Genomic DNA, 24,910 nt, shown 5'->3' on the forward strand with positions numbered 1-24,910 from the left:
AATCGCGAATTTCCAACTTTGGCTTAATCCAATTTCAGGTTTATATTCCAATTAATATATTTCCCAGTACGTTTATACGTTCAATATTTTAATCCTGTATGTTACATTTGATTTTACGTTCAACATTAATCTAAAGATACACTTCCAAGCCCACCACATCGTACATGAGGTATGGTTGACTCATTCATTTCCAGACAATTTTGTGTCTTCTTCCAATCCACCGGCACATGCCTTTATGTACGAGTCCCCAAGGTAATGTAATCTGTCCGTGCAGGTAAGGTGACCGAACTTTAGAAGCGCGGCTTATCCATGGTGAATCTAACATTTTTTGGTTTCTTTTCTCTCATGCGTATTATTTTTGCAGATATTAAAATTATCCTGCCATTATTCATACTTCTTCGTGCATTTAGCTATTGTGTTTCTTTATTTTTCTCGTTTAGATGGCAAGATTTTATTTATTCTGCCCATACGTTTCGTCAAACTTGATAAAACTTCACCGTATGTCAGTGTTGAGATTTGCAAAGCTTTTATTTATAACCGATCTGAGTACAAATTGAATCGTGAATCTATTAGAGACTTCGAAAATGTCTAGTGTTGTCCGAATGAATGTCGTAAGGGGGGGCCTGCCGTAGTCCTTACTACTTGGGTAGCAGTCTCTGCCAATGGCCCTGAGTAGGTTGTGTCTTCAAGTCTTGGCTATAAAGAGTCGCTTCTTACGTCTGTTTTCAAATACGATTTCGAGAAAACTCCTGCTCCTTATCTTGGATACGATAAATTTAATCACGGGGGGGATATTATAATTTAATTTTTCCTGGTGGGAGAGGCCTCCACCACATTGAAACCGACACACAACTGGACTTTGGCAAGAGATGTAAAAATAACGTGGGTCAGCCTGTAACGAAATGAAGATCCGAACTATTTCCAATGTATCACGGAAGATGGGAACGGCTGAACATTCATTTATAGAGATTTGGTCGATTTCTTTTCTCAGTTGATCCACAAGACTCGTGGTTTTATAAAGTAACAAAAGTGCATCGTGATTTTCCGAATCCAATGACATACCCCTAGCTGGTAAAGGTGATTTCACACCGTTCACCCTGCCGGAAGTGACGAAGTCCGTCTAGCGTCGGAGAGGTCAAAGACTTGGTCGTAATTAGATAAGCGGACAGGCAAGCAGGATCGCGCAGACCCGGGATGGACATGCGGCATCGCCCGGGTCATGGGCAACGGCAACCAGTTTTTCCTTCCTTTTTCCCGCCGCCACACGATGAATAACCCATAGGGAGGACGCGAAGCAGAGGATAGACGCATGATGCGAGGTGCGCAAACGTCAGCGAGTTTCTCCGTTACGTCTCTTGCCCTCTTCGCCCTCTCGACCCTCCTCGGCTTCTCTCCCGAAAGGCATACCCGGCTGAGAACGAACACGGCAGACGTAGGCAGACGCGCGTGCATTGCAGCTCAAGACCAATCCATCTTCTCAACTCTCTTGCATTGGTAGTTCCCCGAGAGAGCTTTCGCCCAATCGGGTTTCGAATCTGAATAAAAATCCACCTTCTTCTCCCACCTCGATCCGGGCTGAATTTCCCTCTGGGGTACAAGCGAAGCGACCGAACGAGCAACGGTTTTATTTACCGCGCGATTCTCGTACCAAGTGTGAATTATCGTACACACCGTACCTTTGTATGTATGCGAGAAGATTTTATTTTCATTTTAATTTCGGGTTTTTGTCGGTTCCCCTTTTTCTTTCGTTTCGACTTTTTTTAACGGCTGCATCCGCATTTCCAGGGGACAGGGAGTTACCCCCCTCTCTCCTAGGTATACGGCCACGGGGTGAAATGAGGAAGGGAACGCTGCGCAGCAACGAATTGATATTGTGTATAGCACTGCAGGCTTTCAAGGGGTTAGGCGAGGTTGGGCTAGGTTTCCTCAATTTCCAATCACAATGCCAGACGGCGTGCGCCGCTTCACCTACCCTCACGCGTCACTCTCTATCCCTCTCCCCCACCCCCCTCCCTCCTCTTTCTCTCTCCCCTCTCGGGTCCATCCATCTATCCTTCTCCATTTTCGTCTGTATATCTATCTACCCAGCTACACCTATCTCGCTCCCGCCACTTTTCAAACCACACCTTCGCTTACGCTTACCTCTGGCCGCCGTGCGCTCTCTCCTCTTAGGCCCGTACGAGTTATTGTCTGCACTTTCTAGCATCTGCGCCTGCCCGGCACGCACCCCGCACGCGTTGGTTCTCTCTCTCCCTCCCCCCCTCTGTCGGCCTGAAACTGACAAAACCATTGGACAGATCCACCGCTTCATTGCATCGGTAACCTCCACCCTTCCTCAAACATTTTAAACTTCTCATTGTTATTATTGTGATTATAATAATTTTTTCTGAACCTCTCCATTTTTCTCTTTTCCCCTTCTTCCATCCCTTTTTTCGTATGGTTTACTTACTCGTCGCTAGTCCGGAATGATATTATTCGCATAGGTCTGCGTAACCTATAACAAAACATAACGGAATATCCGACGTGTTCTTGCTGAATAATCGTACTTATACACTCTGCAGTGTACGAAGTACGTCCGCGTTCGTATAGCTCTCATATTGTGCAGTTTCTTGTACATTTGATTTTTTCAAATCTTAAACTAATCCCGAGATGTGACTGGTACGTTGAAAGTAAATATACTCGGCACGTCGATAACGAATCCTAGTCTCGACATCTCTGTTTTCCAGTAGTCTCGAACCCCTGCACGCCCTGCATATAATAGCTTGTGCGTTTGCGGAAATTCGATAAAAATTTAACTTTCAATGACGATTATATACTGTTCTTCTAGTTCAGCGGCCAGTATCATTCGCGTCTTTTCGATTCAGAATTCTGCTATCTATCCAGCGCTGATCACTATCCCAAAGAGCCAGCGTACCAGATGCATTATTGTACAGATCTGTATGTAAGCCAGAGTGTATCGAAGTATAAGATGAGATTGTGGCGTTTTAAGCAGACCAGATCAGACTCTGTATCGATAATTGAACTGGTGGGTTTTTGACCATTTCTGAATTGGAAAACACCAAGTTGCAATAGCCAGAACTCAGCCAGCTAAGGATACATCTACGGTGACTGAAACGATTGCGTAGGAGTGTAGCATGCATTACATTATTACCCGCTATCCTAGCAATAGGGTAGAGTAGTTCACGTGCTGACAAAGGTGATCAATGAATAAAGTAATATATACATATTCGATGACGACGAGCAGGTAGGTACTGTAAATAAGCCAGTTTCCCGTATCGCCGATATTCGCACGAAGGTACGGGCATCATTTTTGAGAGAATGCGGTGGTTCACCTTCAGTATAAATACGACTCATTCATCATTTGTACATCGGTGTTGCAACTGAGAATACAATACGTAACCTTCTGACCACGCGACCCCGTGGTGTGACCCCGACACCGGGCGCTCGGACTAGGTTTCTGCTTACGAGCCGACTCGGAAGGGGATGTGTAAGTGCACCAGAGATTCCAAAATGGCGTTACCAAGCGCCAAGCGCGACCGACATGCAGATTGGTTGGTCGCAAGGGGTAGCACCGGGTTCTTTCCAGGGTCGGAGGGGCGGGCCGCGCAAGCGCAACCCTTCCGAGCCGGGGAGCGAGCCGGCGCCTTTTTATTATTCATGTTTTATTGGCTGCCTCAAGTGCGGAGAAGGTTGAAGCCTTATATACGCACAGGTATCCGTATACCGCAGGCTCATACCTGAAATCCAATGGCGCATAAACGGACCAAGTTTATTCTTGAACTCGCGTATGCCACAATAAATATTTCATCGGCGTTCGTTTGAATTAAGTGCACTCAGAACCATGACAAATTCAACGGAGACATCCCGATGCAATACCAGTCGTCGCAGATAGAAGGATACCTACTCGTACACCTACACGTACGCTTACGTAGGAATCGATGTTCCGGGCCGTACTACACCGTGGCGGCATGCGCATTGATCCATCGATGTGATTGGTCTATATTATTATACGAGAGAGTCAACCCGTGTTCAAGCTACCGTATACATTATCACAAGTATCACTATTCTCGATGGTGGTGGCAATTTCGGTAATTGGTCGTCGTGTGAATATCCTGATACTAAATACAGCGCATTCCAGGAGATATATGCAGGATTCACATTACTACGGTCTTTTCAACTGATGTAGGAATTTTTATTTCTCGCTGATCCCGTGATTTTAAATTATTTTTTGTACCATAGGTTCGATACAGCCAAACGTGATTTGCCATAAAATGCGCAAAATAATTGAAATATCTAAATTCTTGCAAATGCCTGAGCACTGACACTTGAATTACACCCACGTAGTGCGCGTGTGTTCGTTGAATTTGAAAGGATGGTAGATTTGCAGTCATTTTTTGTGATCGTACGATGTGGGTTTCAATACAGTATATTCGCTCGACGTAACTGATTGCGTCGCGCGTCGGGCGCATCATTGATCTTGCATACCTCGGTGTTTGCACGAGATGCCTTTCGGAAAATCATGCTCTGCGAGTTGAGAATCGCCTGTGCCGTGATCTGAGAATAAAATCGACAGTTTTCATACGGTAATCCTGAATGTACCACGCTCGTTGTAAAAAGGAGCACCGTTCACATTCCGCTAGGTGAAGTAAGTTCTTGCATCTCTACAACTAACGGACCACGAGAATTCTGTACGATAAATTTTGAATTGATCGTCGGACAGGCTGGAAGAATGAAAAGAAAGTTCGAAGAATCGCTGCGTCTACCCGGATACTCAAACGCGTGCAGGGCATGCATCGGTAGTTCGATAAACAATTCTTAGATTCACCCCGTTTAAATACTTACCTGAATAAATATACCTATGCTCAACCTCTGCAACGACCTACCTATCTAGCCTTACCTTCGGTCGACATAATTCGGGAAAAATAGTGCAGGGGGTCGGAAAGGTCGGAGTGGTATTGGAAAGGGGGGTTATTGATCGACTCTTTCCGCGTACTGTGCTACATGTGTACCCGTGTGCATTAAGCGAGGAGACATCAGTGCCTACACGAGCGATCTGCACCGAAACAGAATCAGAATAGGAACGAACAGCTCTCGCAGTATGTAGCATCTGTGTCGGCTAATCCGATGCGAATAATTCTTACAAATACAAGCGGCCTTCGGTCTTCTCTCCTTCGGCGCGAATCCCGAATTGAGAAAACATACTGAATCCACAATCTACATCGTAGACATGTACTGTCAGCTGCAAAATCATTCGCCACGATTTTAAAAAGTGGATGTATGCATGTACGTGTGCGTGTCAGATTATTGTGAACACGACGTGCGAAACAAAACCCTTTACCGTTTCGGCTGATATGTGAATAGAAAATTGTCTGTATCTAGACGATGTTTCGGTAACTCCGTTAAGTTTCTTCCGCAGGTAGAAGGATAATCGTGACGAGCGATACGAATCACACAATGCTAGCTGGAGGTTTATTCGCCAATATTGGCAGGGTGTTTACAACATAATTACAAACCGCACGGGTCACAGGACAGCTCACTGTTCGATAAGAACTTAAAAATTGGATGCAATGAAGTTTCAAGAAATACAAAGGGTGACAATAAGGAATTTGAAGGAAATCAGACCATGGATACGAAATGGGGATTTTATTGGTACTATGGGCGGAGTACTTTGACACTATGAAACGTTTGAAAGCCACCTGTTAAACATTTATGTAACCGTATTTCTGTCCATTGCCACCTGTAACAAATGCTTGACCTACGTACTGTTAAATTCATGACGGTTATTTTGCTAGCAGTCTTATAATAATATTTTAACAGCATAGAGTAGATCGGGATTTGAATAGGAGTGTGAAGCGCGTATAAGGTACATGGGGGAGACCACAATTTACTTACGTCGGAGAGTGAGAAAGGGGAAATGTGCAAAGGAGCGAAGAGTAGAAATGGGAGTGGTGGGATAGTGTAAGGTGAGGCAGGGAAGGGAGGCGAGTGGCGAGGGGGTTGGGGGGTAGGGGGAGCCCTCTATACTTCTATCGACTCTTCCCGCGTCCTAAACAGGATTCAATTTGGCCACTATCCGCTATCCGTGGTCCATCTTCAAAGAGAAGAGCCGACATAGTCTCTTACCAAGGGGTTTGCAGGACGGCAGAGACCGGAGCATCTCCATCCCTCTCCCCGAGTCGGATCTTCTCTTTCCTGCAGCTTTCCATCCAGCCCTCCGTTTCGTTCCCTATTAATCTTATATCGTTCGCTTTATTCGCATCCTGCGCTCCGTACCTTGGTCCGTCAGTATACTCTGTCTTTACTCTCTTTTTCCTCAAAGTCCATGGAAATTTGGAATTTCTGTTCTCTCTCTCTCTCTCTCTCTCTCTCCTCTCTCTCTCTCTCTCTCTCTCCCCCACCCTTCTTTTCGCGAGAACGGACGCAAAAAATAACGTAAAAAGCAAAAGGTAAAGTGCGTGTCTAAGTGTTTGATAACTTCTTGTTCAAGAGGCCGTGGTTTCTTCATACATTTCTGAAGTCTTCGAGTTAGGTGATAAGAAAATGATGGAAAGATGTTCGCATTAAATCTTGATTGTGAGTAACGTGTACGGCATTGGAGCACGTTGACAAATATTTCTCTTGTTTTCACACCACGGATGGAGAAATGTATGACATTGAATTTGTTAGTCATCCGATCATGGCTCTTCCCTCATTACACGTCCCGTTCCTGTAACCGCGTGCATTGCCACAATATGCGGGTGGTCAATTTCGGCCTGATGTGGATCTAGTCCATCCCTTCGGCTATAGTGTAGGGCTACGTATAGATTCATTGTTTCTTTCGCCTGCAGGGTGAACTCAGGTTCTCCGGCAAATTGAGAGGGTAGTGTGGGAGAAGAGGGAGACTTAGGGACGATGCCTCGGACGGGGGGACGTGGTATGCAAACACGACGAGATTAAAGGAACCAGCGGTCCGAATTCCTCCGACCACTTACGATCGAGAATCTTGCGACGGCTTACAGGCAGTCTCACGATGCCTTACCAGAGGTATACACCAGCGGCCTGAGCCCTCATTCGCATTCTTACTACTTACCTACTTGCGTACTACTTTTTCTCGTTTTTTCCTTCTGATGGCCTTTTTGCTGTTTTAGCTCATCTCCCCGCAACTTTCATCAATTTAGTTTATTACAGCACTTTTCAAAATCTCCGTCGAATCTGGACGACGCGTTTCGTCTTGCGTCACGATCCTTCTTTGCTGTAAGATGATTTTGATTCGTAAGCGTTAAGCAATTATGATAAATTGCTGAAACTTGCAAATGGGAGATTGCGCAACGTACCGGGCAGCTGCGGGAACTTGACGTTAACAAAGAAATGAGAATACCGTTTTGCATTCCGTGAATTAACTACGGGCTGCAACTATATACAAAGGTTCGGTCGTTCGCTGGTTTTTATCACTGTCAGGGATAACAACGATTTACCTACCCCCCTTGCATTCCGCCCTTTCTCCCTTTCTCCCTTTTTCTCGTTTTCCGCGACTCTTTCTAAAGGAAGGTTTTCCTCCGCGGGGCACTGTAGTTCCCGCCCGTCCCTCCCTTGATACGAGGGGAGGCAGCACCCCCGGCCACCTTGCGTTCGGGAGTATTTCACTTTAACGGCCCCCCGGGGGATTGGCTGACCCGTACGCTCCCTTGGTTGACCCTCCTCGCCACCATTTCGGCATAATGGAGCTTTACATTACTTATTCCCTTTTCATCTGTCCACGTTGTATATATCTACCTATACCTACCTACCTACCTATCTGCCTACCTAATCCATCGACTCGCATACCCATCGACCCACACACCTACTTTCGCACGCGTGGAAACATTTACTATAATTGTTCACACGCGTGGTTTGAATACAATTAGTATAACTGCACGTCTGTTATATACATGTACATATTCTACATGTATTCATAACGGAAAAAGGAATTCTTTCTACGTTATTCAATAAGAATAATCATGTTTGTCTAAGTTTATTTATTCGTTTAAAAAAAAATTATACCGTCTGTGGGCCTATCGGTTTGTGCTGACAAACTCCTGCGTTGATCTCGGAAACGGCTTGGTGAAAACATCCAAAGCTTACAGGATTTTTCAACGAAATGACGGGCATGACAAAATTGCCATACCCCGTTCAATTTGAACTTCCGGTTCTGCTGAAAATAAATCGATTTTGAATATTTTACCAAGAAACATACACTTTTTCCTCTGTACTACATTTTCCAAATACACGATTATGTTTTCCCAATTTTTAATATATATTTTTTTAAATAAATAAAAAAATTTTGGTTATAGAAATTTTTTTTCTAATTTTCGGTTCGAACCTTTTTCATTTGGCGGCCAAGTTCTATCGGTTGCAGATTTTTCACTCGGCCGTTTTCGGGAACACCGCGGAAGTTTATCGGACTGACCGATAGACTCTTTTCTTTTCATGGTGATGAAATGTAAAAAACCCATCTTTTCGACTTGTTAATGTAGTAGGCCTAAACAAATCGCCGTGTATTTCAACTTGCCGGACCCCAAATTTATACGGCTCACTGCAGTTTCCCTCGAACTTCGACGGCATTACCTACTTGCTCATTCTGGGGCTGATAGCACGATACTGAACCGCCATGGAGGATGGACATCTGACAAGGTTACGGAAAAGTAGACCGGACAAGTAGTTTACAACAAGGAGAAAATATGCAAGCAAATTGCAGAATCAGAAATGCCTCAAGAATCTACTTGAAACGAAAACCTCGAGTCCGGAACAATTGCCGATAATCGAGCGACGAGTAGGTACGCATGACGTAAATATTGACTCATCATCGTCAAAAAAAAAATCATTGACCTTGTCACGAACGAAAAGAATTTAGAATTATCTCTAAGGATATTAATTCCAAACAAATATTTCTTTCTTCATTTACATAATTGTGACATTGGCACAATTCAGCACGTCCGGAAAAAAAAAAAAAAAAAAACATTGATATTACTACAAAATAGAAAGGAAATAGTGAGATAAAGATGGAGTTGCAAGAAGGCTTTCATAATTTTGTTGATCTAGTATTTATTTATTTTTTTTTTTTATGATAAATGAGTTTTGTGTTGTTCTCAACCCTCTCGATTTCAAGACAATACTTTTTTATACTACAAAACATTTCTCTGGATCAAAATATGTGAATAATGACTGTTTTCAAATTGGATTTTTTGGTTCTCATACAACTATTTTAATCATTTCATTTTTTATTCAGTATTATTTTTACTCCAGTTATATAATTTCAATTTTCTACAGTTGGACTTCCCATCACAGGTTTTACAAAAAATAGGATTTGTATCTTGTGCTGGCCAGCATTTTTCACTCGTGTAAATTCAAACTTCACACTTGTAAGGAATCGGCAACGTATACCTTACTCGCTGCAAAATATGTAGGTACAGTGCAATACGCTACATCCGCATAATTTACGAGATTAAACGATTGTAACAACTTGCTCAAGCAGCTGAATCCGCATTTCAATACTGTTTTCTGAGCTCCTGGGTTGTTACTTATCCTTAGCGGAAAGAGGTTTAAAAAAATCGACGTTCAACTGATACCCTGTGATTACTTGCAAAAATTTGGGTTACTTCGGATAATGCTGAAATTGAATGTTTTACACGCTGTGCCGACGTAATGCTGAGAGAGAAAACGAGTTTCAAGTCACTGCGGTCAATGGTTTAAAAGATACCTACGGCTAAGAAACGACAAGTTGTTGGATTTTCTTATTGGTTTAGCCTTTAGTGTCCTGCTTTAATTTTCTCAGTTTTTGGGATTCCAATTAGTGGGATATGGCTCCTAAGAGTCGGTTCTGTGCGAAAAACATTTTTTTTTTTTTCTCAGCACGTAATTCGCTAGTAATAATTATTTTGAATAAAATACATCGACGTAATTTTGCGACAGCGAACAATCGAAGCTTAACAATAATCGAAATGGTATCGGAGAGATTGATTCATTTCTCTGTCACTTCTCGTATTATTTATTTTTCACTATTTTTATTGCAAACCAAAATTGGTTAAAACTCACGGGAGTATGAATTGCATCGCATGTCTCATCCTGTTATGGTTATGGCACTGATTGCCAATGAAATACGCTCGACCTGTTGGTGGAGCGTTTCGAAAGTCTAGTTCAGGCATATATAAAAATAGAGAAAGGGGAAACAAGTCCGGAATCGAACAGCCTAGGCAAACACTATATTACCAAGTGATTGACTTGTTATTCGCATAAATTTTTGTACATGTACATACGAAGATTGAAGCAGAAGTCCTGTTTGTTATTTTATTTGAATTTCGAGGTATCTAAAGTGCCCGAAAGTTTAAATTTGCTCTTTTCATGCTAATAACATTTGTGAATAACAGACCGTGATTAAAACATACTTGCCCCTCAATTACATTTCACCCATTATTCGCAATTTTAAATATTTCCGATGACGGAATCGATCATCTCGCTATCTTATGGCGCGAGAAAATCTCTACGAGTAGACGTAGAGCTAGGTAAACGACTATATCATATGGTCCAAGGAGATTGGAAGCAGCCATTTCTCGATGATATTGATTAGCCGACGCCCTCAGTTAATGCCGGGTTCGTTTTTCTTTTGTCCCTCTCGCTCCCCACGTCCCTTTTCACCCTCACCGCAGTTCTATTCTCATCGCACCTTTCTCTCTCGCTCTTCGTCCCCCCCCCCCCCCCCCCCCCCCTTGTCCTTCTCACCCACTCTATCCTGCTCTCTTTTCTGTTGTCTCAAACGCCCCTTTCCGACTGTTCTCTTTGATGGCACATCTTGAGCTAAATCATTCATCAGGCAAATACCGGGGCTGGTTTACTTCTTGTACACATTGGCGTAGAAAATGAACGAAAGAGAGAAGGGGTGCGATACCGGGTACCACAGAATGTATGGGGCACAAGGTTGCGAAAAATTTATATTGCCAATAGATAATAACAAAGATAAGCTCATTTTACTCTGGGGCTTAGTCCCCTGAGAGTCGCATATGCTGTACAAATTTATAATTATTTATATTATAATGTAATGCTATGTTAAGAAAAAGAAATAATGGTTTTGTTCGCGAAAAAAAACAATAAATAATCCGATCAAAGTGAAGAGCGAGGGAGAGGGGGGGGGGGGGGGGGGGGGGCTGGAACGTACGAAGGCCAAAGGAAAAGAAATCAAATATTTACGTGGAAGTAAATTTCGAAACTTCTCGAATTCCGACGAGCTTCGAGGAAGAATTGAGACGAGTGCTCGTGAAGTGAGAGCACAGGGCTTTGTCCTGCCTAATTAGGTACTGCATGAAATTTAGCCGCGAAAAAATATTAGGGATAGAGTTCAGTTCGTACAGCGAGAATGGTCGATACGACAATTGTGATATGCCGTGGGTGGTAGCTGCCTGTATAAGGGTGAGTCGCATTGTTCCCAGAAGCTTGGGAAGGGACGAAAGTTGGGAATACAGAAAAGCGGGAATATCTGCGTTGCAGGGTGGGCAAACGTAGCTAATTATGAGTTCGGGGGAGCACGGGAGTGGCGGAAAGAGTCTAGGGTGAACTGACGGTGCAACGAGTCTCGCGTTTCGCAAAAGGGACGAGCGTTATTAATACGCCATCTGCAAACCACCCCTGACTTGTACCGTTTTTCCTCATTTCTCTCATTTGCGTTAGCCATCAATATTGTCTCAAGCTCGCCCCACTATGCAGGCCACGTATCCTACCTATTATTATATGTATAGACTATGGTGCAGGCTCAAACCATGCCCTGAGACTTCGGTCAGGCTCTTCGTGGCCGTCCGAGAAACCCCAGCGAGGGAAAGAGCGTGCGAGAGAGCGCGAGAAAGAGGGAGACGCCGAGAATGGGACAAGAGTCGGCAGAAGTACTTTTCGACACTCGCACGTCTTGTGCGCATGTCACGGAAGTCGGATGGCTAAGTTCTTAATTTTCCAGTTCATCGGAAACTGCCTACACTGCCCGAAAAACAACGAATTATTGTTTTTGTGCCCAAATGAGTAAAAAATAAATAAAATAAGAACAATAATAATCAGTTCCGCTTGTTTTGACATGTTCAGGGAAAGTCTGGCTGGGAGACAACGAAACAACGTGGAGGACGGACACTGCTTTCAAAAGGATGCCGAGCCTCATATCGGCGGGCGGAGGTGGTGCGCCGCACCCGCTTCCTCTTCTGTCGCCACCTATAGCTGCTCCTGTTAGCAGTCCTGATCTCGGAACGTCCGCAACGCTTCACGCCAAGTTCGGGATTTCGCCAGGTCAGAAAACACCAGATCTAGAACATATTTGCACTAGGGACAAACTCCCAGGCTCTGGCAATTTTCATTTACTCGGGGCATTTGCGTGATTGGCGTGCCGTAAAATGCCGTAAAATGCCGTAAAATGACAGTGATATTCCAATGATCAGTCAAGAAAACCTGTGTACAATATTTATTTTTCGAATTTCTGCTCTATTTTTCAAAGAACAGTATGCTCGCATAGGTATGTTTTTTTCCTGGATCACTCGAAATAGGCTTAGCTTATTGATGTTGATGACAGGGTTTTTTACGAATTCGATCGATAATACGTTACTTCTCACCTTGAGTGTCCAGTTTCAGGGGGGGGGGGGGGGACGTTTTCTGTTCGTTTAATTGTGTTGAAATGTAATAGCGGAAAGTAGGTATAATATACAGACAAAATTAGTGGTTATTCCGGGCAGTATGAGCGTCGTTTCGTGCATTTCAATGTAATCCCTAATACCAGGGTCAGCTTGGGGGGGGGATTAGACTTTCTTGAAGACTGTAGACGGAACACCAGACAGCCGGTTCACGTAGAACCTAGGAGGAGCGAGAAGCTCGTTGAGGGTACCATGAAGTTCTGAATTCCATCCCTATCTAGAGAACCGCGGGATTGGTCAAGTGGCACTCTTGGAAACGGGGTTTCCTCCCCGTTGAAAAGCTCTTAAAGGGGGTGGGCATCAGCCCCTACTCTTTAAATAATGCAATAAGGGTGATGCAATTTTACCGACCATCCGGCAAACCCCCTCTTCACTCTTCACACCTCTCGATAAATCGTTTTCCTTTGAGGAGCAAATTGCTAAGCTGGGAAAAAATTTCAGGTACGCGGCTTTTGCGTGAAAATTGTTTCAAAAATCCGATTTCGTGCGTGAATCCGCCAAGATCATCTTATCGTTAATAGTCCTCATAGAATATTTCCCGCCAGTGTGGTGTGTGAGGAACTTGCATCGTGTGGCACAGTGTATACCTAGCGGTGAAATAAATTTCACTCCCTACCCGTGTAGGCTCTCCTTCTTCGGAAAAGAATCGTTTTTCTCTCCCTCGAGTATTAAAATTCCGTTTATTTAGCCAACTGAAGTGAATTGTTTTATCGCCAGAAAGACACTCCCCGCCCTCGTTCGCCCCAGCGTCCCTACAATTTCAATATAGATGCGCTACCCCAACGGTTCGTCATGCAAACAAGAGCGTGCTTGAAATGCAACGATATTTGTGAAGCTCGGCTATACAGTTTTTATAAGATTCTTGTCACTGCAATGTGAAGTTGCAAGCGGACTAGCATTTCAGTCCCGATTGTAAGCATCTCAGGACAATGATGAAAAAAGGTTGATGTCTGTGGAAGAGATAGCAGGTACATCCCATGCATGTGCATTGAAAATAGCTTATGACACTGATTGATCTTCGGATGAAACGGGACATCGTGAATCAGCTACATACCAGTCGACGTATGTACACGTATCTATTGAACGTACATGTCGGGACTCGGTTGCGGAGCGATGGGGCTTCTAAATTTCACCGCGGCTACTCAAAGCAATGTTTGACGTGGAAATGTCGAACGATGCATTAAACATGGTTGAGACAGGATGGGTGGACGAAGGATTGCCAGGGTAGAGCTAAGGCTGGCCTTTGCCATTTGGTTCGATTCTGCGGTTCGACGTTCAGAAGAATATTCAGATCGCAAACGGAGCTAGCCGTCTCCTTGTGCGCCTACGTAATTTCTCTATACGGGTGTGCGTTCAATATTTATTCAATCAAATGAAAAAGATATTCACCCTCCGCCCCGAAGGTCCCAAATTTACAGTGGGAGGCGAGGAGCTCCATTTCAGGAACAGTTTATTCAGGAACCTGGCGCCGCGGGACGAGAAGTTCCTGGATACTCGGTGTGAGGACCTTTGTTTATTCTGGAATGTCATTAAAATCAGATTACATCAGTTACGATAATTGTACGTTGTACATTATCAAGGGCGGAATGAAGGCAATTACGAGTAAGGTTGCTTTCCTCTAAACAAGTTCATGATTTTTATTTTCATTCTATTCTCTTGTTCCAGTCCCTTTTAAAATTTGCCTTTTCGCACATGTGAAGCGAGGTTAAAGTTACCGCTTATATGCACACTCGCAAGCGAGCGGACGTACAACTTTCCGGACGCTTCACCCGGCATGAAATCTGCCGCAATGTCTCACCCGCTTTACATGCGCGAAAAGGAATTTTTTCAAGGGGGCTTGAACAAAGAGGGTAATCTCATACGGTCTGCAGTTAAAGCAGAGCGTTTGCTGAATCGCTTAATAAAATGCATATAAAGTCAGTTTGAGATTCATGATAATAATAATAACAACAACAACAACAACAACAACAACGACGACGACGACGACGACGACGACGACAACAGTAATAATAATAATAATAATGTTTATTTAATCGGCCGTGGAGCCAAGACTCCTTGCGGCCGTCCAATAAGACAATACATAGAACAATGAAGTACAGTATAAATATATAAAGAACAGACATAAGTAAAACTATAAACAGTGTTTAAATATAGTGTAGTATTACATACACAACATAGCTCACATCACCCACACATCGCACATTACCAGCAATTATAACTCAGAGATAAAAAAATCAAAATAAAAATAAATTATAGCAAAGAATATAGTAGCGTTGTGCGGTATATGTGATGTTTTTAATTAATATTCCCGATATCTACGAATCCACGCGAGTGTGGGAGGAAAAAATAAAAAATGAAGAAAATTACGAGGGAGAAGCAAGGAACAAATCGATGAATTTACACGTGCTGGCGATATTTTATTACCGGGACCCCTTTGCCCTCCTTCGAATCTCGTAAAATTGATGTTTAGCAACATATTGATATCAGCCTGTTCCTCGCCGGCAGTCAAGTCACCCCAGAGGGGAACTTGCCGTTTTTCACGACAAGCGTGCGGTACTTTTCCGTTTCATCTCTTCTCTTTCTCTTCCTCCCCCCCCCCCCTCCCCCCTCCTTCTCGCTCTTAATCTCTTGGTGTTTTTGATTCCAATTTTTTATTTTCTCTTTTATTATCTACCCCATTACATTTATACCTTGCGCTGAAGACTGTATCACACATTCTTTTCAAGTCAACGAGAGTGTTGAAGTCGTTTCTACTTCATCTGCGTTTCTTCTTCTTTTCTGCAATGTTGTCTCAGGAGAGTATACACCCCCATAGAAAAATTAATTTTAAATATATTCTATTATCCATTTTATTAAAAATGACTAGAGGAAAACACCCATAGCTTCTAAGCTGGATCCAAGATTAATGGAAGCAAGTGAAATTTGCAGAATATTTTTCACACTGACACGGAAGTATTTTCTCAAACTTTGGACGGGAAAAATGTATGTTCTTCGAGAAATCTGGAAATCTGAAGTTTTTTCGCGTTTACATTGACTCTCAAACACCTCGATATTTTTAGCATATTACAACTTCAAAGTTCACTTAAAGCTGAAACGTTCCTGCCCCAATGTTTTAACTTGCATGGCATATATTTTTTTATAGTCATAATTTATTGAAACTATTGTCAGTTTTAACTTACATTTTATCAACCGCTAACATGTAGACGGCTTCGAACAAAACATCTCCAAAATTTCACCCCCGCTCTTATCAACGAAATGAATCATTTTACCATTGCTTGAACCTGTTCTGAAAATGTCAGAGCTTTGGTCAGGTCCGTTACACGTGGAATGTCCCATACATACGAATTTGACGCATGAGAAAAGGACGACAAAGAAAAATAAAACACTTTTCGAGTTCACCTCATTCTAATCAACTGGGTTAATTCTGGATACAAGCTTAATTCGAATTGACAAACTAGAAAAACGTTCACAGATCGACAGGTAACTTACGATCTCGAGGAATCTTTAACACCTTCGCAACATGATGCCCAGCAACGATAGTCCTCTATCAGAGAATCGACTATCGTCACATTGAAGGCCTTGCGCCGAGCGCCTCTGGTCGACGGAGATCGTTACTTTTCTCCGTCATCGGTGTCCAACTATTATATTATTCTAACAAATTATTGATCCAAATCTGTAGAAACAAAAGCCAAGACGGTGATTTCTTACGAAAGGGCAGTTTCTTAAGTAAAGTAAAAACAACCCTTGACTTCTTTTCACACCTCTACATATGGTTATGAGTAAATGTCACATTGAGAATAACTGACTAATGCCATCCGGCTTGGCGCTATTGCACGGTAGGCGTTCAGTAGAGAGTTGAAAAGGGTGAGACTGTGAAATATTGGCAGGAGCAGATTCGTACTATTATTACCCGTTGTAAAACACGTCGTAACATTTGGCCGAGGGTTGCTTCGTTTGCCTTCACCCAGAAAGTTTGCCAGCTAGCTGGAACACCCTGCGCGCCACAAATACGGTACATATACAATATACACATTATACATGTATACATACACACACACACACACACACACACACGCGCGCGCGCGCGCGCTGTATCGCCTATGCCTTTGAATAAGATCGGGAGCAAACTACGCGAAGAGGCCACAGAACAGATCTACACCGATAAGATATCGAGATACCTGATCTTGCGGCTCAAATTGAATGTTGATTCAGATATTTACATCATTCCGTTCATGCACATATATCATGCGCATATATCTACTGCACCTGCAGTTATCACGAACAGTTATTATGCTCTCGTCGCTACACATGAAACATACGTGATGATTATATTTGTAAAACAAATTACTATTATTAATATTAACATTTTCGTAATCTACCCAGATTTATGTAATAATTAACGCACATATATATTCAAGCAAAAAATTTGAACGATTATCTACATATTTAATTTGTCAATTGCTATAAATTCCAATCAATCTTTATTTTATAAGCCATTTATTCATCCGTCCCCCTCTTATTCATATACGTATATAATGTCGAACATGTAACGATTCTATAGTGAAAACAGTTTGATTCATTAAGTCTGTATATTTTAAAATGGTTTTATTTGTGTTTTGTCTGTAACTGTTGGGTTTGTTTTTCAAAATTAGTGTATCTTGATTAATTCACAATTTTACAATTGATTGCAAAAAACTTGAACCTACACATTTTGTTCGATATTAGCAATTTGTAATATACACCTTGTAGGTACATGACGTCCCGTCGACGTTAAATATATCTGTTCAATAATGTTCATCGTCATGAGCTGCCACTCGTTGTCTTCGTCCAACTTTTTATTACGATGTCTTCTTCGAAATTTTTACTTTTTAAAGATAAGTTTTCTGATGAACTTATATAATTTAAACTGAGTTTCCGAATATGCGTTCACACACGTTAACAAAGTATGTTTAACATGTCCTGCACCCAAGGCAGGTGCAGAGCGAAAAACTCCTTCTCATTCCTCGAGAAGGAGGAAGAAATTATGTGAAGGTGGATACACCCCGTGATTGACGCTGAGAGTCAAATTTCACTTTGTTGTCATATCGAAATTCAGGCGGGTATATTTGAATTGTTACACATGACTCTGTTCATGTTTTAAAATAATTTACGCGCCGAGTGCCGTATAAAAGGAAACTTACTCCTCGACACAATTAAGACACTATTTAGCCAACATAAGGTAACGACAGGAGTCACAACGAACAGCACGCGTCCTATGATCTTCAACAAAGTTGGGCAGAGTTTTGACGTATCGGCGTTTCAGGATTCTTGATGTCCCCGATGTACTCCAGAAACATTGTGTTTTCTCAACATGCAAAAACTATAGTATAAATAATACTGAAAGTTAAAGTAACGCCAGCGTTGCAATGCCTGATTCTATATCTTAGAGTTTGGACGACAAAACATATAATTGAATTTTAGAAATATACGAATAAATGAAAGTTAAATGTGTTGAAAAAAAAAAACAAAAAAAATGTAAAATACGCGATAATAGATAATAACGAAAAATCAAACAAAATATAAAGTACGTTGTCACTTAGCCTAGCTGGATGTAGCTATAAAAGGGAGGAGAAAGCATTAGCCAAAATGACACTGCAGTTTTTCCACGCACCCGTTTCGACGTGCCAACTCGGACCGACCGGTATCGTAGCGAATGATCGAGAAGCTGATTTTCGTTACCCAAATGCTGGCAGTTAATTCACCGATTTCGCGTCAGGATATCCTTTACGAATTTAGACAGTGCGTGATATTTCAAATTTCGCACAAAATTGACTCGTATTCCATCGTTTTTCACCAACGAAGTATATCCCCTTAATTATTACTTCCACGGTTCATACATTGTACCGTATTACAGTTGTCATGCCGATAACGATGGTAACGGTGAAAATGATAACAATGATCGCGACAATAATGATCATGATAATGTGACGTGTAAAACGAAGAATGGGATTAGAAATGAGAGAGAGAATAGGAATACGAAGAGCATGAGAATAAAGTAGGAATAGTGGGTACGAGGGGCGCTCGCTCGTTCGCCGAGCTGCTGACCTCAGAACTCACCTCAATTTGCGTATACGCCGCTGTCCGCCCTATCTAAAATTATGATCTCAAGAGCCACGCTGGTGAGCCTTGAGTGCACGCTGGCCCGCGGATGCCTGAACCGCGGGCTTGCATACCGGCCGTGCCGGAGCCCTGCCGACTGTCGGCCGCGTAATCGATTAATTAAAGGAAATTACTTGTTAGAAAGGCGATTGGTCAGTAATTCCACCCCTTGGAAATTCTTAGATTAAACTTGGCGAGTGTCCCGCCAGCTCTGCCACTCGCATCCCCGTTCCACCGGCTCCAGAATCATTTCACAGGTACCGGTTTTGTCGCTTTTCCGGTCGCCTCCTGCCCCCGGTATTTGTTATTCGCAGGAAGAGGCAGAATACTTGAAGCGAAAAGGAAGTGGTGACCCGCGTCTTAACTCGCGTGGGTAATTCCCTGCTTTCCAGCCTTAGCCCCCGCCGCCGTTTTCTCAGTTTCTCCCCCTCGTCACCCTCGACCAGGTCCCTCGGGCAATCTTTTCAATTTAAAGTCAAGTATTACACGGGTTGTATTACGTTATGGTGTATACATAGAAGGGCGGTGCCTCCTATAAACGACGCTCAAAGCGGACCTCGATCACGCCTCTTAACCTCTGACCTCCTCATCCTCTCCCTTTCCCTTTGTCGCCTCCCGTTCTCTTCCTGCAGCCGCAACTCTGCTGACCACCGCCGAGGTGGTTGCGGCGGTACACGCTTCAATAAAACTTTAAAATGTAATGTTTGGAATCACGCGGATCATTTCTGCAAACGCAGAGTATCCGACCCTTTGAAGGGTTATTAAAAATATATCCCCTTCTTTGAAATGTCCTTCTCTCTCTTTGACTTAATTTCAATTTCGTATCCACCGAGCGTACGATCTTCCACTGAATTTCAAGCCGCTCTGATTATAAAAGGCATCATTCACGTTAGCTCTACGGGCCCGGTAATATTCTCCATTCATGTTTCGGGCGTTCGGGTTTAAATAGCGAACGTTGCAACGGTAAATTGAGGCATCGAAAGTTCAATACGCAGACTCCTCGCAGCTGCGGATGGTTCCTGACTACAACTGCTGCAGTCGTATCGCTTCCCGATCCGTCGCCCTTCGGCGTATCCTCCCTCCCCCCCCTCTCCCCTCCCCTCCCCCGCTCCCCTGTCCTTCAAGGATGCGATAATATTACTTCGAAATAGTTGATTTCCCTTTTAGCATAGTTTTCACGAGAGATGGGGATCACAGATCCGGGGAACGCTCGGATGATCGTGTGCCGGGGCGACGGGCGGGGGGGACTGGGGATTCGGCCACCCGGCGACAGTGAAGTTGGTCTAGCTGGCGCTGACCGATGGTCGGCATAGCCATCTGCCGGTATGCCCTCATACTGACCAACCCCCATCGGGAATTCTCCGCTCGTGTTAGCCACGTGCAGACCCCGTTGCCCCCCGTCCCTCAATCAATAACCGATTGAACACCCCCGTTCTTCCTACCCCCAAAACCACGATATACCTATATTTTCAAGTCAGCCGCGAGCTCGGGACTGTAGGTAGTGGAAAACGAAGATCAACGTTATGCTAAACTGAGGAATTCGAAAGTGCAGGAAAATATCGTCAGCAATGCTGAAAGGTTATCATTCTCTGACGGTGTTTCGTCACGAGAAGTTTGTGTAAAGACTCAAGTAAACGCTCGGTAGTTTTGGCAACCACAAATATACCACAAATTTTTCCGTAGAGAAAACGGTGAATGTGGTCAGGATTTCTAGATTTCAATTTCCAAGGAATGTAATACTCTATCGGATTCTACCAGGGCTTCGAATTCAGTTTGAACCGTCGAGTTTCCAACAAAAGAGTAGGTTTTTTTCCAAGTCGTACTGTAAATCACTTTTACTTCTAAAGATAACACGAACTCTCCAAAATGTTATTCTCTGCAATTTTCGTTTCTAACAGCTCTATGGAATTTCTCTGGGTTTCTCCCCGAATGTAACAAAATTTATTCGGGTCGCTGAGACGTCAACGGATCTGTAATTCGCTAACCGTGTGCATTAAAAAAAAAAAAAAAAAAAAAAAAAAAATACGCAACTATTGCATACACTCTGAATTCGGCTGATCCTGCTGGAAGTAAATTGCACAAATTCCACGGCCTCGCGTGGAAGGCTGGACCGAAAAAAGGCATGATCTAATTCAGAGTTATTACTGAAATGAAAAATGAGTAGGTATTCTTTACAAAATGATCACGACTCAAACCTTATTTTCACATCAACTATTATACATACTCCAACGAATTGATTTTTTTGTGGAAGGTGAACATTTGAGCTTTGTCTCGAGCATAAGTTGACCTCTGCCTGACATCTCGTTTCTAACATCCGAACGGCATGAAATAGTGAAAAGTCTCGATGCTCGAACTTTAAAATTTGAATGTTTACAAATCCTGACGTAATATGCCATTTTTCTTGCAACAGACTTTTTGACCATGCCGAAGCCTTTCAGACAAATCTGCGTTTTGTCAAGTCAAGTTAAAAAGTATTTTTTGCTGTGCAGTGCAATTAGTGTGCACTCTCAGTTATTGGTACCGAAAAATTTTTCGTTTCAAATTTATGATCCTTGATTGTTTTGTGCTTAATTTATAGAATCCAATCCCCTTGTGATCCGTGAGGGGCCAGGATCGGCTGTATGGCTTGTTTTTATAAATACGAAACGGCATTTAGGAGAAAATTGACCATTTTTCCATCGTTAATTTCTTATAACTATTTTCATCACCCCTCCCAAATAAGCGGACGATGCTTATAGTTAAGATTAAATTCATTAAAAAAATTTACCTTTTCTTCGCCAAGTCAGTATTGTACAGGCCAAACAAATGAAAGGAATATAATTTAAAAGCATCTACCTGGAGGTAGGCTAGTCAATTTCGGAACTATTCGAAAAGTATTCTATAACAGGGAGTTAAAGGCGGGACGGACCCATCCGAAAGAAGAAAGGACATGCAGCGAAGAAAACGGTTGAAGAGAGAACAGGGAAACTCAGGGACTAGCTATGCTCGGGTCAGATTTTGTTGATGAAACATTTTCGAAATCGTAGAGAGATGCTTATGGTCGTCTCTTCCGAGTCTTTCCTTACTCTGCGAAATTTAGGAACCCTTCATCCCAACACTTTTCTTAGACTCTGACTCACAATTGCAAAACGTGCCGTTGCATCGACTTAAAATTTCCAAGGGTTGTTCGTCCTCAATTCATGTATGGACGTTTTTCATTTCGAAGTGTGCCAACCTTTCGCCTAGCGTAAAAATGGAACGGTAAAGCAAGAAATACAAAGAAAATTGCGCATTTAGGAATACGGCGAAGATGTTGTGAATCTGTATTGTAATCCCTGTGCCGCATTCCATATGCTTTCGAAGCCTCGGACCTCTGGATCTGGTTTCAAATTTTCAAGTGGGGCCCCCTGTAGGCCAGGAAGCGGCCGGTAATTTTAAGCAGCCCTGCAATTAGCGAGAAAAAAGCTGAAAGATGATTTTCCAAAATAACCTGGCGAGGACAATGGAGGGCAATTTCCCGAACACCAGCTGCCAGCACCTATCGTGATTTATCATCTGGGCTCCACTTTTCCCTATACTTCTACCTCCCACCCTCTAGGACGGCTTTGCAGTGTAGGTAGATCGACAGAACCCTAGCCCGGTGCTGGGCATCGCTAACTTTGGCGAGAAATACATACAAGCCTGGGAATATCGTGGCACGACGTGTCACTGGCTTGAATGAAATTGCCTCTCGCGAATCGATAATTTCTTGGAAATTGGGAATTTGTCGTCGACGTCGAAGCGACCGATTCTAAAATTTTCAGAATTACAAAATTCTTGGCCTGATCGAAAGTCGAAGTAAACGTCGATGCTGTGTCACTCGAGCACTTTTGTAAGTACCTGTTAGATTCGCATGGTTTCTTGGCATCTCGTCAGAAACTGTCGTACGCAGAGGGAACAATGCTAATGTACTATCCCGAACACCCGGTTCCTTCGTTACGTGTCAAATATCATCGCGCTACCTACTCACTGTCAGCCGAAACGGGTTCTATCCGTGAGGCTTCGATCGGTCGAACGGGCCCTTCTCGCTGACCGTGGGGTCAGCCTGGCGGCGCTCGGTGCCTCGGACGGAGTTTCGTTGAAGGGCTCGCAGAGCCCACGTCCAGGAAATCCAAGACCCCGGCATGTGGTGGGGGAAGGATTCGAATAGCATCAATATTGCCTACCGCGTTCCAATTCTCTTCCAGGAAACATTTGGTGGAACCGGCCGTGCTCAAGCCAGCCGAGGTAATTCCGTGTCGTGCGATATCGCTTACAATTAGACACGGGAGTACATTTGATGGCCCGCGCTTCAAACGTGAGTGGCCACTTTTATGAAATATTCCCAACAAGGATTATCGCATTTGCTCTGTAATGATAATTGGCGGCTGTATATAAAACTTGTACAATGCAAATTCTACTTTTGTTTTGGTTACTTATTCTTAGCCACCCCCTTCCATCCCCGAGTGCTTTGATATTCCGGTAATGATATGCGATTGGCGAGCGACAGCGTTGATAGGGGGCACATTATAATCCAGACCGTGCAGGGATCCCGAAACTTTTGGGAATCCGTCGTTTCAGCGACTGCACATTAGTTTCACGTAGATCGAGTAGACGGTGTCTGAAAATTTTTCACCATTCTTGTGCCAAGGCGAGTCCTCTCGTTAATATCCCGACACTGGCAATAATTCACTCGGTGGCAACAAATGGTTCTTACCGCGCGGCACGAGGCTCTCGATTTACTCTCCGCGCTTCTCATTCCCTTCTCTTCTCTCTATTTTCGTCCATCAGTCGGACGGTACACAGTTCGGCGCAACTTTATGCTTCTCCCTCTGACCAATTTCCAATACCTGCATCCGAATTTGAGCAGCCACCCGATTCCCGGCCCCAACTCCCACGCCGTTCTGTTGCACGCACGAATCTCGCTACGCGTGTCAATAACAATGATAACAATAATGATAATAATAACAACAACGTCAGCAACGACAATAACAACGCTTCTGGTACTGCGGCGGCCATTGCTGTTCGACGTGGAGCGTTGATACGCAGATGCGCACAGTCGTGTTTCGTACCACTGCAGCACTGGCGGTATATTCTCTATGCATTCAGAATCCTGCATACATACCCTGGACCTATCCGACGTGGTATACCCACGTACCGGCGGGCGGGGGACGATGATTCAATTCGACAATGGTTCATTCGGCTGGACAATGCTTTTCTTGGTCAAGCGAAGGGGTGGTCGAGGGACAACGGCGGGGGAGTGGAAGGAAGGCCAAATGAGGCTCCAAAATAAGGACGCCTGCTCCTGATGCCTACTCCCAATCGTCTCTTCAACATTTTCACCGTTATTCCCCGGTCGATCGAGTCTCGCGGTTGAATTTGAAAACATGGATTTTCTGCAAAAACTTATAACTCCGTACATTTTCACTCACCTGAGCAATCTAAAAAATCACTGCTTGTGATTTGAATATATGTTGATTTCGACAGAGATATTTTGTATGCGTAGCGAGAAAAAGACCTGGTCGATATGAGGTGAAAAATTATGATCAGCCTGACGATAATTTATTCAACCATTTACTCCGCGTGAATAGTACCTGTCTATTCTGTAAAAAGTTTGAGTACCCTGTAATGAAGCCATACTGTGAATTTGGAACTTGTCGGTAACCAAATGGTTTGTAGAATGAAAACTGATGGGTGATGATACGACCTTTACTTTTAAATATAATCATTATTGATTTCTGATAACAATATCCAGCAAACTGAAATGAGTTTGGCAAATCTACAAGAACCCGTGTTGATTTGACTGATCTTTTCGAATGGTCATAATAATTTTACTTTCTCGATCATGTAATAACCCTAATTGTATACCAGCTGATCATTTGTATTTTCCATGAAATCCTCGGCCGAGTTCTAGCGGTTATCTGGTAGGACTATGGTTTGCGAGCGTAGTTTCTCATTTATACTTGCCTGCGACGACATCATGTTGCTTCACAATCATTCACGACGAGACGGCTTGATGCGCGGAATGTTACTACCTGCTGAGCCATTATCTGCGGCCAGGGCGAATGAATCGGCTGATTCCAGTGCACTTGCCAATCGGT

General features: G+C 43.3%; 1 protein-coding gene across 1 annotated transcript in view; it reads left to right on the top strand.

Annotated features, from left to right (window-relative positions):
• Positions 1–24,910, top strand: part of LOC124214556 (uncharacterized) — a 117,219-nt gene that overhangs the window by 46,737 nt on the left and 45,572 nt on the right. The window contains exon 3 of the mRNA XM_046616945.2: positions 12,079–12,276. Coding sequence (XP_046472901.1) covers positions 12,079–12,276 — 198 coding nt within the window. The remainder of the gene's footprint in view (positions 1–12,078; positions 12,277–24,910) is intronic.

Source organism: Neodiprion pinetum, chromosome 3, assembly GCF_021155775.2.
Source record: "Neodiprion pinetum isolate iyNeoPine1 chromosome 3, iyNeoPine1.2, whole genome shotgun sequence".
Lineage (NCBI taxonomy): Eukaryota > Metazoa > Arthropoda > Insecta > Hymenoptera > Diprionidae > Neodiprion > Neodiprion pinetum.